General features: G+C 45.9%; 1 protein-coding gene, 1 long non-coding RNA gene and 1 other non-coding gene across 17 annotated transcripts in view; all 3 read left to right on the forward strand.

Annotated features, from left to right (window-relative positions):
• Window positions 1–7,817, forward strand: part of LOC126533064 (MAP/microtubule affinity-regulating kinase 3-like) — a 153,362-nt gene extending 145,545 nt beyond the window's left edge. For all 15 annotated transcript variants that reach the window (XM_055071751.2, XM_055071746.2, XM_055071743.2 and 12 more), the window contains one exon: window positions 4,724–7,817. In XM_055071751.2, coding sequence (XP_054927726.1) covers window positions 4,724–5,048 — 325 coding nt within the window. In that variant the 3' untranslated portion in view covers window positions 5,049–7,817. The remainder of the gene's footprint in view (window positions 1–4,723) is intronic.
• A 4,419-nt stretch (window positions 7,818–12,236) lies between these two features.
• LOC126533061 (uncharacterized) lies at window positions 12,237–13,310 on the forward strand. The gene is made up of 4 exons (XR_008612817.1): window positions 12,237–12,349; window positions 12,659–12,696; window positions 12,881–12,932; window positions 13,108–13,310. It is a non-coding gene; the product is annotated as an uncharacterized lncRNA (long non-coding RNA).
• Window positions 12,969–13,037, forward strand: LOC126533334 (small nucleolar RNA SNORD57). The gene has a single exon (XR_007599990.1). It is a non-coding gene; the product is annotated as a small nucleolar RNA SNORD57 (small nucleolar RNA).
• Window positions 13,311–15,453: the final 2,143 nt, after the last annotated feature.

The raw sequence follows: 15,453 nt of genomic DNA on the forward strand, positions 1-15,453 counted from the left end.
ATTCTTTTTTCTGTTCATGGTTATCTTGAGAGAGAGGCTGCTTCTTTTTATGTGGGGGATTCCTTTTCCTTTTTTTAAGCATCCTGCACTGGTGGTGAATTGCAAGTCTGGCAGCAAGGGAATGCAGCAGCAGCATGGAACTGTGCTAACAATGCGCTGCTGGATTCATTTCCCAAGCAGAGCGATTGTCATGCTTCCCTCTTCCCTACTACCCTTGATGCATGGCTACTTGCTGCAGCAATCAACCGCTTGCCTACCTCGTGCTTGGATTTTTTCTTACGGCTTGCATGCCCCGGCCTCTTATGGCACTACAAAATACGGGAGGTACTCTACCATTGATGGGAATGTGACACCATGGCCAGATATGGTCACACAATCAAGTGTGTGGGTATATTGGCCTTGAGCTCCACCACTGGAAAGCTGGCGCCACCGTCGGCGTGACGTGCTATTGGGGATCACGTGGACATAGCGGTTGCGTCGGCTGCTTCGGGAGCGCCGGAGCGAGCTGAAAACGAGAGTTCAAATTCCGTTGTACGCTGCGGTCCTCATTTAGTGGCGAGATTTTCCCGCTTCGAGTGTCTCCTTTGCAACGCTTGAAAGCACTACAATAGGTAGTGGCTGCCTTTGAAGGCGCGCAACATGGTAGGCTACTGCTCGGTGCCGCAGTGCCGGACGTACCCAACAAAGCCCGGTGTCAGCCTTATTCACACGTAGCCGCAGGACAAGAAGCTGGGTGAACCTTGGCTCGCGAAACATAAAACCGGCAAACAGCCATCGGCTACAACTCGGGTATGCAGCAAGCACAGACGCGGGGGAGATTTCTGTTACGGCGCCGGGTCTGCACGTTCAGAAAACACGAACTGAGACGCTCGCCCGAGTCCGCTGCCCGTCTGATGTCATGACGGTTTGATCTATAAGCTTGTCTATGCTATAGATACTGGCAAGTTCACTGGAGTGGAAAGGGAGCGGTAAGAAGCACATCAAAAAGACATGGCATATGGTCATGTTTGTGTTATGAATTAATGCACTGGATTACAAAAAAGAAGCAGCAGGAAATCGCACGCTGAGAACACCGATAAACATACAGTGCGACGCAACTTGAGGAATAATATTGAAACGTCCAAGAATTTACAAGAAAAAAAAAAAAGATTGAGTTGTTGCAGCGGCACATCACAGTCCCCGTAGGCGTCGAAGTCTCTACAGTGAAATTATTTTTGAACAGCTCTGATAGCGCCCACGCAACAATGGTTGCTTGTATACTGTCAAATGCTCATATTCTGCGGCCTAAAGCTCATGGCACGGTGCGAAAACGCGCACGTGGCGAAAGCGAAGCAGTGCGCGGACAAGCACGCAGACGCACAGTCGGTCGCTGCGAATCTGTGCGATCGTTGCATTGAGGCTTCATTCTATTATGCTCCATTTAGTTATACAAACACTATAAGAGCATATTTCACATAGTTTGCTCTCAGCGCTTCAAGAAGCCGGTTCGGGAGACTACATCGCCGCGACCGCGCCCAGTGGCATTCACTGTACGTATCCCGTAAAGAGTTAGCGCCTGTAAACGATTCTGTGCTTTCAGTTTGCCCAAGATTATTATTTAGACAGTAAAAAACTTCTCTCGTTTCGAAAGTACTTACAGAAACGTCCGGGAGAGCTCCCGCGTGGTGTTTTCAGTGAGCGCTGACAGCAAAACCTATGAGGAGCGCGCCGCGTGATCCCTCATACTACACCAGCGAGGCGCTTCCGATAGATGGCGACTCCGTAACTCCTCGCCGCCAATAGGAGCAGGGGGACGGAGTGGGGTGTTGCCAGGTTGATTTGACTGTACAGAAAGCAAGTTCATAGCAATTTGCTCTGTTGCCATGGCACCCAGGCATATTGGGTTATCATGCAACAAGCTACGAATTGCCAGGATTTTATTGTGCGGTTGTGTCTAAGTAGAGGTTCTCCTGTGGAATATGTCTTGCTGCATGGATTTGTATTGTTGCAAGCTTGGCACTAAGAAGTGTAAAGCATGGTGTGATAACAGCAGGACCTAAACATTGTGCATGATTGACCCTCCCTCCCCCATCAACCCCTCTTCCCCCCCCCCTTAATTCAATTTTACAACTTGCGCCTCTCGAAGAGGCTTTTAATGTCCCCAAATAACAATTTAAGTACTTTATCACAGAATATTTTTTATAGTACTATGCTTACCTTGTTGTATAGGTGAAAAAAAAATCAAGCTGCGCTTTTGGCCTGCCCACACTTAGCTTCATTTTCCTGTCAGTTTAAGCATCGTGGAGTATTTCGCCGAGAAATATACATATATGAAATTTTTCAATTTGCCAGTGAGCAGTCTTATTTGTCTGATAGTTGATCATACACTGGTTCCTAACAGACTAGGAAGAAGCTTTGAGTTATCTTTGTGTCGTAAAGTTAATAACGCTGTAATGTCAGTTAACAACAGATTCCAGGAAAGCAAATGGCTGACACTGTCAGTCAGAATACGAAGTGAGGCTCACAATCGGCCGTGTGCACTGCATTACAAGCTAAACAGAGACAGCGGAATCTCATTATGTTTTACTGCGGAAAAGAACTGTGGGGGAAAAGGAAAGGTAACTGAGAAATGCCCCAAATTGCAACATCATCATAAACAGGTCTGTTCAACAGTTAAACAGTTAACATTTCATATGTTTTGTGACAATGGCCCCTTGCTAATCCTAATATGCTTTATTACATAACTTGGCTGCATTGCGGCGAAGTTGGCTTTATGGAGTAGGAAAAAGAAACTAGAATTCCACTGTGCACAAATCAGATCTTTATTTCCACCACGTCGACGATCGCACACTTCCGGAATTTCATACTTCTGAATTTGCCTCTGCACTGCTAAATTTACGTTACCACAGCATTCAAATGCAGCATAAGATGTGGGAACATTACTGAATCTTGACATATCAAATGGGAACTTATACACATGAGTCAATGGGCTTTAGGTGGGGAGCGCAAGAACGCAATATTGCAGCTAAGAAAACGCAACAGCAAGGAACATTTCAATGGCGTTCTACTGTATATAGAAAGCGAGGCCCTCTGGTACGTAACTTACCTGTGTTGTGTTGTGCATTCTAAGATTTTCACATGTGTGGTAACTGGCATTGACCCACACACAGTTGCTTTTAGTGCTCACGAATTCTGTGGCTTATCCATTATAAACATAACCAGTTTGTACTATATACTCCACTGTTACTTGTTTCAGTAAAGGTATCAATTTATGCTTGTTAGTATATTCTGAATTTTGTTGAGCCCTGCTTTTGTATATGAATATAGTGCTGTGAACTTTGCAAACTCTGAATGAAGTCATGGCCCGATTTACTGCTGCAGCAGCCACATTCCAATAAGTAAGCATTGGTATAAGTGCTATTATGCCGAGAATTTAGTGCACAATCAAGAAACATAGGGGATTAAAATTGAAGATGTATGGTACTTCAAATGTGAGATCCCGTTAACCAATTAAATGTCTGAATTAGTGCTATGATTTAAGCCTCAAGACTTCAAATCTTGCTAGTTTTTCAAGTGCAGTAATTGTTGCCGAGCAGTGAATATGCGTGAAAGTAGTAATCTTTATTGAGCATATCAGTGGTTATATTTGTAGCATACCTCATGCATATAAGTTGTCAGTGATCACACCGAGCTCAAAATATACCTAAGGTACGAAATCCTAGCTTTCCGAAGGGTCTCGGCCATAACATCTAGCGTGGTGTCAGAGCCTAGAAGCTATTGTACCAGGGGCGACTGGAACCACGGTATCGATTGCATTAGAGGGTTTGACTTGATATTTTCTGGCATTCCTCAAGCACTCACCATTGTAATTTGGTTTTGTTTGGTTTGTTGTGCTGGAGACTTGGTCAAATTCGCAGTGAACATGGTATAACTCTCAAACCAAATATATTTTTCAGCAATAAGGAAGGCTCTAAACATATTTCTTTGATAGTGATAAATGTCTTGGGGTATGCAAGCTGCTTTAGTTGCATAAAGTCTTTTTTAGCTGATTGTTTGTGAGCTCTCAGTTCAAAATCATTGCTTTACAAGGCTACAGATGTGTAGCATAACACGCTTCTCCCAGCATTGACGTTTATAGCGCCACGTGTGAAGCAGTTCCTTAACAGTGTTATGTGCATAGTAATAGTACACAGCAGGCCCAAGGGTTAGATTAGTGGCTGATTTTAGGCCTCACTGTGTTGAAAGATAGCACAGATGAAGCAGGACAGCAGTAAACGGCAGAACAGAAACACTGAAAACATGAGTAAGTTCCACTACAGAGGTTACTGGTAAAAACAATGAAAGGGGGTGGTACAAAGCACGAAATGCAAAATGGTTGTCTCCAACAAGCATCGAAGCAGCTTGGTGTAGTAAATAAGATGCTTCTGATATATGGATTACTTCTGTGCTGTGAAGATAGGGCAGCTAAAGATTTAAGCGCTGCAGATTCTTCCCTCCACTTGAAGCAGTGCACTCAGGTCTGTTGGTATCAACAGAGGGCTCGCACATGTGCTGCCACTTACGCCTGATATAGAAAACAAACTAACCCCGCTACAAGCTTTGTTAACTGAAAAACATCACTTGCTAGTGCAATTTCTTTCATTCTATTTTGTTTACACTGTTACTTTTCCTGCTTAATAACTCTCCAACAGACTTGCATTTTTGACGTCGCGGTGTCATTGCGTCTTTTTGTGTCCCTGTGCAGGACGATGAACGAGGAGCAAGTTAAGCCCCGGTCACTGCGTTTCACCTGGAGCATGAAGACGACGTCATCGAGGGACCCCGCTGAGATCATGCAGGAGATCCGCAAGGTCCTCGACAAGAACAACTGCGACTACGAACAGCGCGAGAAGTTCCTGCTGTTGTGCGTGCATGGCGACCCCAACACGGACTCGCTCGTCCAGTGGGAGATCGAGGTGTGCAAGCTGCCGCGGCTGTCGCTCAACGGGGTGCGCTTCAAGCGCATCTCGGGCACATCTATTGGCTTCAAGAACATTGCCTCCAAGGTGGCCAACGAGCTCAAACTTTAATGACTCTGTCCACCGCCGTGTGGTAGAAGAAAGAAAAGTTCTGCTGCTGCTGCTGCCGCTGCCACCGCCGCTTTGGGCACGGGGAGCCCTCCTCGTGTGGGCCATGGCGGTGGTGCTCAACTTGCCTCTTCGCCCCGACCACCGGTGGCCCTTGCAACCTGCGGCAAGACATCCCGCTGCAACGACGTCTAGGTGTACTTTGTGTGCGGGGGCTTGGCCTGGCTCTGTTCCTGCTTGACATTGATATTTTCTTTTTCCATTTTGTGTTGCACTTGCAAGAAAGGGATTACGCATCGCTTGTACCATTCTTTCTTTTTTTTTTTTTTTTCTTCCTCCTCTTAGTGTTCAGGCTGTTCATCGGTAAAGGGTGAGGCAGGGATTTTAATTTGCTGCAAGCGTGGATTTGCAGCATGCTGCAAGACGACAGTGTCGTCTCCTGCTTCTGAGCCTTGGCGGGCTTTCAACGAGCTCTCGTCTTGCTCAGACGGGCACGAATTGAAGCAGCGTCGTAGCCCTCTTGCCAGGGAGCAGAAGGGCGCCGTTGGCGACGCTCCTCCCATACGATGGAGGGAAGGCATACGTCACAAAAGGACAGGCCTGCTGCACCTGTCCCCTTTTTGTCGAGTGTCGCGCTGGCAGAAAGTACTGAACTGTGTTGTACTCCTCACCTGACCCCCTTGGCAAGGCTTGCCTCCTCCCAAACCGATTCCCTGCGATAACGGACTCGAGGCTGGATGTGCGTTTAAGTGTGTGCAAGTCATGACTGATGTGTGTGTATGTGCATATTTTTTTTTTACCTAGGCCCACTCCATTCTTTTTTTCTCTTTGGGATGTATGTGTACATAAGAAAGCAACGAGGTTGACATGAGCATGGACTGGCTGTTGTGATTGCGTAGCGGCAATTTCTGGCTCTCCTCTGTGGACACCAAACGATGCTGCTGGGAGCCTCACACTTCACACACCACATGAACTTGAAATAATGGCCATTTAAAAGACTTCTCAGGCCATATTCGTAACAGGAACACAGCAGTTGCTTGCCCAAGGTTCTCCGTGCATGCGCTGCCTCAGTGGTATTGAGGCCCTGAGGCAGCTCATTTCCCCTCCCCCCCCCCCCCTTTTTTTTTTGGTGTTCACATCATTCACCTGTTGGCCAGGACACCTACACCCCCCCACCCCCACCCCCCCCCCACCCCACATAAGAAAACCTTTGGAACCTTGGCAGCACTGTGTAGGCGCTTGACAAGCTTATTACAGACAAAGGTTTCTTCCTTCAGCAACCCGTCTCACTGAACGTGACGGCATGCTAGCCCAGAGAGCAACTTTCAAGGAGGCTTGAAAATTGCTGCATTTCGAGAATTAAGGTGAACAGATGGCGTGCTGTATTGTCGTCAGGAGAGGGAGGGGAGTTGCACTACGAGGGAGAATGCAAACTAGGGGAGTAAATGATAGGTGCACTCTGCACCCATTCTCTCAAGGTTACTTATTTCACTGTGTGCAAAGGCCTGTCAACATGTCGCGACCGAAAACATCGGGTGCGCTCGCTTAATTACCTTGCGTTTGCTTTTTTTCAAATCCACCAAGCAGGAATCGTGCGTGCCGCAAGACTTCATTTCGACTATTGCTTTTGACCTAGCGAAAGCGCGTGCTTGGCTCCGTTTTGCATTTTTGTTGCCCATCTTACCGTATGGTGTATGCAGCACCACAGCGTCATTTCATAACCTTTTCATCGAGGCCACCGTGTCTTTCCAGCATCGGCTTGGGGAACGGTGCTTCTTATCAAGACGAGAAGTGGCAATGTGCGATAGGTGGGAACAAGTTACTGCTTCAGGTGTTTAATTAGTAAAGAAGCTGTTATGAAGCTCACATCGAAAGCACTCCGTGGCAAGCAGTATTGAGTTCATTCTTTCCCAACTGAATGATTTGGGAAATTTTCACCGAGGTCACGCGAAGCAGCACGGGATGTGCAGAATGGGTTATACGTTTCATTGCTAGGATGAACTTGTACTTTACCGTAGACACCGAGAGAACGCCGCCCATAGCTTCTGCCTTGGTTGGCAAACACCCCGTTTTTCCGGCCAGAGGGAGCTGTCACTTTTGTTAGACGTTTACTTAGCTCAAGGAGTCCTATTCATTTCTTCCCCACTTCGTTTTTTTTTTTTTTTTCGTCCTTGTGTATCAAACAAAGTGCGCCACTTAAATGTGTTGGCCGCCGTTAGCCACCTTGTACATACGATCAGCATTCTTTTTCCCACACGGCTCCTCCCTGTGTAAATAGTGGGCAAGAAGACCTCTCTTTTCAAGGGGGAGGTGGGGGGGAGGGACGCTACTGCATTTCGAGCTAGAGTGCAGTTACCAGTGTTGGTGGTGCGATCAGTTGACAATTTTTGCTTTCACACACACACACACACACCATTGTTTTAACAAGACATGGCGCTTTAGTTATTTTTCTTGTCCTAGTAGGCTGCTGCACGAACTGGACTTGTTGTTTGGCCCTGTTTCTTGCAAAAGATGCTTTCAGGGCTCTGGCAGCGAACAAGATGACGCAGGGTGTACATAGCTGCTGCCCTGTATGTGTTTCTTGGTGCGGCTGCCATGGCAAAGTGTGACCAGTGCTAGCAGGTTTCCCAACTTTTTTTTTTTCCAAGGAAATTGGTTATAACTAGTTCAGTGTAAATATCTGGAGCTTTCATAATTACACAAGTAAGTGCTAGGGAAGTTTCTAGTGTATAATTTATCTAAAAACAAATAAAGGGTCCTTCAAGTACCTGTCCTTTGTGTTGACTTTCCATATTTTGGGCTGATCTCTGCATTTTTATTTTCACTGACAAATCCTTTATGCTTGCAGTTATCTTTTTTCCTTCTGAATAAGGAGGTTTGTGCAAGTATCGGACTTCTTGAATGTAAATGTGCCAAGAGAAATGGCCTATGATAATTGAAGTATTGGATACTTCTCAGAATAGTAAAAAAGACAATGTTCAAACTGTTCACTGTGAAAATGGCACACACTTGGTATACGTGTGAATGAGCATCAGGTTGGAGCTCGGCTGGTTTTGTTGGTGTGTGCGGCAGCGATTAAAGCAGAGCAAAGGTCGATATCCAACAACTAAAGTGTTTCCACTCAAATGCAACCACACCACTTAATATGGTAGTCGGCAAAATTTATTGAAGCTGAGTGGTACATAGAAATAATTTTGTAATGGATTAAGTTTCCGATTACAGGGGTCTTTGCCCTACTCAGACGACTATAAGCGAACATTCAGTAGAAGTGCATGTTTGGAAAGTTGCTTCAAGCTTTTCAGCTGCATTTTGCAGGATCGCCTCGGTATCTCCCATTAAATGCACGGAAATGGAGAAATTGCGTTGTTCAGCATGTACTACACCGGATTTGATGTTTGTTCCATTCAAAAGAAAAGGTCAAAATCTACCCACTCTTGCAAATTATTTAGGCCATCAATTTAATTATTTTTTTTTCGAGAAATGGAAACTGCTGATGTTTACTGCCGAAGCTCGACAATAAATACCGGTGTCACACGGGACACTTTCGGTAGCGATCGAATTTCTCCATCGCGATTGGTTCATTTGCGCACGTTGAGGAGATCAAGTCGATCCGGGTCGGGCCCGATCGCGATCGAAAGTGTCACATACGATACCAGTATAAAAGCTCGTAAACGGACAGAATTGGTGTATTACACGCCGCTCTGAAATGCACCACAGATTTGCGAGCAGAACTTTAGCAAAACGTAACAATATCGCCGAAGCTCTAAAAAAGTTTGTCCGCTGGAGATACCCATGTCGGCTATTGGCGGCGAGGAGTTACGGAGTCGCCATCTATCGGAAGCGCCTCGCTGGCGTAGTGTGAGGGATCACGCGGCACGCTCCTCATAGGTTTTGCTGTCAGCGCTTACTGAAAACACCACGCGCGAGCTCTCCCGGACATTTCTGTAAGTACTTTCGAAACGAGAGAAGTTTTTTACTGTCTAAATAATAATCTTGGGCAAACTGAAAGCACAAAATCGTTTACAGATGCTATCTCTTTACCGGATACGTACAGTGGACGCCACTGCGCGCGGTCGCCGCGATGTAGTCTCCCGAACCGGCTTCTTGAAACGCTGAGAGCAAACTATGTGAAATATGCTCTTATAGTAATTGTATAACTAAATGGAGCGTACTAGAATGAAGCCTCAATGCAACGATCGCACAGATTCGCAGCGACCGACTGCGCGTCTGCATGCTTGTCCGCGCACTGTTTCGCTTTCGCCGCGTGCGCGTTTTCGCGCCGTGCCATGAGCTTTAGGCCGCAGAATATGAGCATTTGACAGTATACAAGCAACCAATGTTGCGTGGGCGCTATCAGAGCTGTTAATAATTTCATTGTACCTTCGACGCTTACGGGGACTGTGATGTGCCGTCGCGACGATTCAATCTTTTTTTTTTCTTCTAAATTCTTGGACGTTTCAATATTATTTCTCGAGTTGCGTCCCACTGTATGTTTATCGGTGTTCTCAGCGTGCGATTTCCCGCTGCTTCTTTTTTGTAACCCGGTGTAATAATTCATAACACAAACATGACCATATGCCATGCTTTTTTTTAATGTGCTTCTTACCACTCCCTTTCCACTACAGTGAACTATTATGCCCGCCGCGTTGCTCGCTTTCCCATTGTAGCGGCGGTTCCCTTTTAGTTGAAGTTAGTTCAGCATAAATTCCGTGAGGCGGCGCTCGTTGCCTTTTCAACTTTTGGCCATATAGTAACTCTATGCTTTTGGCGGATGTGGCAGCGGCGGCTTAATGCAGCCGCCGGCGCGATGTTAATTTCAGAGGCCGCAGCACGTGATTGCAAGTTGCAGGCGTTCGCCATGAGAGGCGCTCGTTGCCTTATTGCGGAGGAGAGAAAAGGGAGAGGGCCCGGAACCGAGCCAACCGAGCTACCGGACAACGCGGCGGAGGCATTGGCGTGGTCTTTCACTTTGTGATGGTCCGTTGCTGTCACAGAACACCTATACAAACTTAGAGAAGGGAAACTGTACCTTCCACAGTGCTACGGAAATAAGCGTAGCGGTGGCGTCGTGAACTAAAGTATGCGACCACAGGTGGCGCTGTACAACAGGAAACGGAAACGGGGTTTTGCACACGCTTTACCAGGTGTTCTGTGGCTTTACTGGGTTTCTGGCTGCTGCGCCTCGATCGTGCTCCCGCCAGTTTAGTTGCTGTGTAGCAAACGTAGCGCCTACATATTTATGTAGGCGCTACGTTTGCCACACAGCAACCAAACTGGCGGGAGCACGATCGAGGCGCAGCAGAATACATGTAGCGCTGAGTCATATCGAGTTAAGGCACACTCTAAACTGACTTTTAAGGGCATCCCGAGCGGTTTTTCGTTTATTACGCCGCCGTTGCCCTGAGTTAAATTGTCCCGCCGCGCTCCAGCTGTTGCATTTCGTGTAGGGCTACGACAGAATGCGGTTTCCAGGTGGCACGATGGCCTCGACTGGAATAAACGCACACGACACCAAAGATTGAGTAAGCCTGAAAATATTTTATTTGCATTTTACAAGTACAACAAAAAGCACACGTCTACGCATCCACACAAACGCGGTTACATAGTCAAGAACATAGTCAAGAAATGGCTCATTAATAAGGGTAGCACAAACGCACAAGAAAGAAGACCTAAGCTACAAAACGTACGGTCGGCTGCTAAGTATAATAATTTCCCTGTCATCATCATCATCATCATCATTTATTTTCCTTAAGGACCCCTGTCGGGGTATTACATAAGGGGGGGTTACAGAAGATAAGGATAGAAACAAAGATATGGTTACAATTTCTTACAAGACTCAGCCTGTGGATTCGCATTAAAACAAACAAACAACAACAGCAAAAAAGCCAAGAGGCACACTGAATAGAATGCAAGAGCAAATCAGCAAAACAGTCACAATGCGAGACGGCAATCGCAAAAGAATGAAGGCACAGTACGGTCATTATAAGGTTAGGGTTTAAGGTGATCAGTAAGCAGCTGCTTGAAGATAATGGGGTTGCGCTCATTGACAACTCTATCTGGTAAATTGTTCCACTCTATAATGGCGCTAGGCAAAAACGATTGATTAAAAGAAAATGTTGAACCATGCAAGCGCTGGATGCTGCAAGAGTTAAAAAGGCGACGAGATGTACGGGTTGGTGGGATTAGAAGCCTTCCATGCAGTTCGGGGAAGTTCACTTTTATACAGCATCTTTACAGCACTACCAGGCCGGGTAGTTTGGCGGAAAGAATAACGCAACCGCTTATACGGCCGTCAGCTGCCTCTTCCTTACGGGTGTCATAATTATCCTAATCTCCGCATCAACGTCGTGCAAGTTCGCATACAGGTATCTGTATCTGAACCATATGTGCCAGCTTAATACACGTGTAGTGAAATTATGATAACCACTGCGTCTTATCAAACGTATTGGTTTTGCAAATGCGCATTACAGCTGACGGAACGACATACTGTAAGTGAAGCATAAGAGAGCAAGGACAAAAGAAGGATACAACACTTGAAGAAATGAAGAATTAGTAGGCATACAGCAAACAAGCGATGACGGAGAACACACAATGATGCATCGGGTGTTCTGTGACATCGGTTTGCGTACTTGCGGTGTTATGGAGATCAACGGCATAAAAACGTACCTTCAAGCGTACTCCCTCAACCTCCGCCGCATTCATTATGATAATCAACGCCTAAACAAAATGAGGCACTATTCTTTGCCAAGAGTAGAGCTTTTTACAGCAAGTCTATGTAATGACTCGCAGACGAAACCAGCATGCTTTCGAAAATGTTTTACCGCCGTAGTATTCGAACGCCAACGGCCAGGAAACACATCGATACCAATAGGCTGTCGGCTGTCGGTGGTTAATCGAACACAAAAACCTTGACGCTATGACTAAAAAGCAGCTTCAACAATCAAATTTTTAAAAAATCAACTGCCTATTTGCCTGAGGTAAAAAAGCATCCTTAGACACCTCGATTGTTCATGTCAATGGTTTGTGTAAATTAAAAAATTCAGCATGTTTAGCGCCCCTAGCAGAGAAAGCACAAATTAAAGTAGTCGACCAAATTACAGTAGCTCCACTAGCGCGCTTACGCTGAAACGCGCCTCGATTGATTTTTCGCCCTCTGTGGCCATTTGTTGAACTTGAGAGTGTGCGGGGCCTGTTGCTGTGAGCACTCCGCATGATCGCTCCTTTGGACGTTCGTTGGGTTCGTAGCACATGTAAGGTTGGTGAAGACGCATGGAAATGTGAGCTTACATGCCTCAAGTAATAAGGTATTGTATTGCATTCTATTGTATTGCAATATAGTCCTGCCGGTGTGCTCACAGTAACTTTATTGCTATTGATTAAATCGTTCCAGCCATCACTGTTCGCGTGCTTGCACAGTTAAGCCTAGGCGTGTTGTGCGAGAGACCTAGGCTGGTTGTGCTATTTCTAAAGTTAAAAGACGTTCTAGCGCTAAAGAACTACAAGCAGATTTACAAGAAGCGTATGATGTGTTCTGTAGTATTGCAAATCTGCAGATTTAAAAAAAAAAAGCGGATGATGTGTTCTGTAGTATGGCAAATCTTATTCTATTTCAGGTCCGGTGGCAAAGATGCTGCGTTTCCGATCCGACCCGGTTCGTATTGTTGTGAGCTTTAGTTCTTTCATATATATTTGTGATGACTTCAAGAAACCCTCGATGATTCAGTGAGAGTAAAGTTTAACTGATTTAATGAGGCTGATAATCGCGCCTGAGCATTCCAACGACCGTCATCGGACGACGGAGACATTGAAAAACATTTCGCCCTCTCATCTTGTAGGTTGTACAGTCGCGCAATTCCCCAGCTGTCACCACTGTTCTAGAAGCAACAGGTATGAGACATTTCATTATAATTTAATCAATATGCACTTGTATGATGACCACCTACTACTTGATGTTCAGTGGAAGCAAAATAACTGATTTAATGAGTCTGAAAATCTCAGCTACATGTGTCGAAAGTTGTTAAAAAAAAACTTTTTCACAGAACCCTTTTCTTTGCTCTTTCAGGTGTAAAAAGCATCGAAGTTTATGAAGCAATCTCTGCGCTCGAGAACCCATTAAGAGGCGTTTGCCTACTAAATGCAGTTGTTCGAACATGTGTGCGGATGCTATACCATGTGGGAAACATTGGTAAGTATTATGTCGTTGGTAGAAATCCAAGGACATTCAACGCTTTCGTCGTTTGATTGTAATAAAGCATTTCTTTCTTACCTCTTTTGCCTGTCTTCGCAGTCGCTACACGCAGCGTGTGCCTTCGGGAGCACCAGTTGCGATTAGCGAGCCTCTGTGCGATGTGGTCGAATCGCTTTAATTTGCCGTGAGATCGATTTTGTGCGCGAGCATCACTCATCGCCCGGAAGTGCTTTGAAGGAATAGACAAAAGCGTGAAGCCGGTACAGGGTGTAACTACGTTACCGATACTACCGGTTGTCGCACGAAACGAGCCAACGACCTAATTTTAATACGTGCAAGGATAAAAAAGGAAGCCTGAAAGACTCGGAGATCCTTTATGCTGCCCTGTACGGCAGAAGTCAACTTCAATTATTAAAGCGTGCGTCACTCCAAACGCAGGGCGGACATCGTTGCTCGCGTGGGGTTCGACTTGTAGGCATCGCATCACTACTAAGGTCACACGGCACACAGATCGGGATTGAAAGTGACCGGTCACACCAATTCTCTGAAAGTAGATGGTTTTCTAGATGCTGAAGTTCCGTCACATGGCGTTCATGTTAGCGTTTGAGTCAATTGGACCTGGGAAGATAGCAATTCATGTACGTACAAGTCCTGAGAATGGCACCCTATCTCGGTCCCACGCGCGTAGGTGTAGCAAGTTTGAAGAGGTGCAAGCACCTGCAAGATCGAGAAGTGGCTACCCCATCCTATAGGGCTTGTGCACTATAGCTCCGTGACGTCGCTTACTCTGCTAGCATCTGCTCTGGGCTGTTTTATCTGCAAACAAGGATTGCTTTGTATTGTAGATGAGTTGAAGACGATCTGAAATGTTGCGAGGATTTTTGTGTACGAAGAGCTCGAGCACGAAAAAGGTATCGCCTCCGCGATTTTAGCGCGTAAACCGAAAGTTAAACAATTTCCCTTAATTTTACCCGGTGAGAACATCTCGTAAGAGAAGCAGATCATGCTCAAGTAACCATGCACCGTTTCGGTGACAAAGCACATCTGTCGGACGAGCAATGGCGGGTGTGCTACCAAGGATATATTTCATCTAAGCGTTTCTGGCCCACACGTCACCTACACAAGAGGGTTTGTCTTCCAGTTCCATCACGACAGAATTGTGCTTTTTTATGTTGAAATTATAATCCGGAGGTGTTACGTGTGCAGTTCGTAATAATCGCGCACTTTATGAGTGAGTTTACCTAGAATAAGCCCGTAAAGACGAACCACTTACCGCCTCCTGCTGGCTTCGATTAGAGGGTCAGGTGTCGTGGAGCTCGCTGTACTTAAACGTAAAGCTTTTCGGATCAGATTTTTAATTTATGAGTAGAAGTCGAGACAATAGAGATCGTAGCCGGCACAAATTCTGAGTGCCACGAAACCCATGAGCAGCTAAATGTTTTTTGGTGTTTTTTAGCTTCCGAGTGCGAAACTCTTGCGTGGTGAGCAGCAGATTATTTTGACCACTTTTTTTTCCCCCTATTTAAGTGAATATTTCTTCGGTTTTATCCACACTCCGTCCTCTGTCTGCTCGTCAGTATTATTCCCGAGTAATACCGTTGTCACGTGACCACTTTTGATCGCGATCAAGCCAGCTCCGGATCAAAATTTTCGACTTCGATTGGCTCCCCCCTGCAGCTTGCCCAAAGGAGACAATTACGACCGAGTAATTCGATCCAGATGAGGCTTGATCGCGATAAGAAATGTGCCTTAGGACACCCGTACAATGCAGGCCGATCCCAAAGATGATGGAATCAAAACTGGGCGGACACTGTGAGGACCGGTCCAGCAAGCCAGGGTATATCATATACAAGGATCATATGTGTTCTCGCAAGAGTTTTTGTGCGGTTTGTAACGTGAAGCGATCCTCCAGGCCATGCAGGATCGACTGGAAAGGCTATTTGTTCAAATATTTTTGTACGCATCTTCTGTTTGACATTGTACAATAAAGCTGTGTGCACGTAGCGGGGGCTCTGCCGCACAGCTGTGGCGCGCAGAGGGAAAGCACGAAGAACATTTGCAGGACAATTTATATAATTTTATTATTTATATTATATTATAATATGACTAATAAAAATCGGGACCCTCGGTTAACCCCCTCTCCTCGTTTATTTCCAGGGCAAAGAACGCAAAGCCGGATAGACTCGGCCATCGTGGGGTGATTTAATTGATCGCGTCTTC

Source organism: Dermacentor andersoni, chromosome 7 (assembly GCF_023375885.2).
Source record: "Dermacentor andersoni chromosome 7, qqDerAnde1_hic_scaffold, whole genome shotgun sequence".
In the NCBI taxonomy this organism is placed as follows: domain Eukaryota; kingdom Metazoa; phylum Arthropoda; class Arachnida; order Ixodida; family Ixodidae; genus Dermacentor; species Dermacentor andersoni.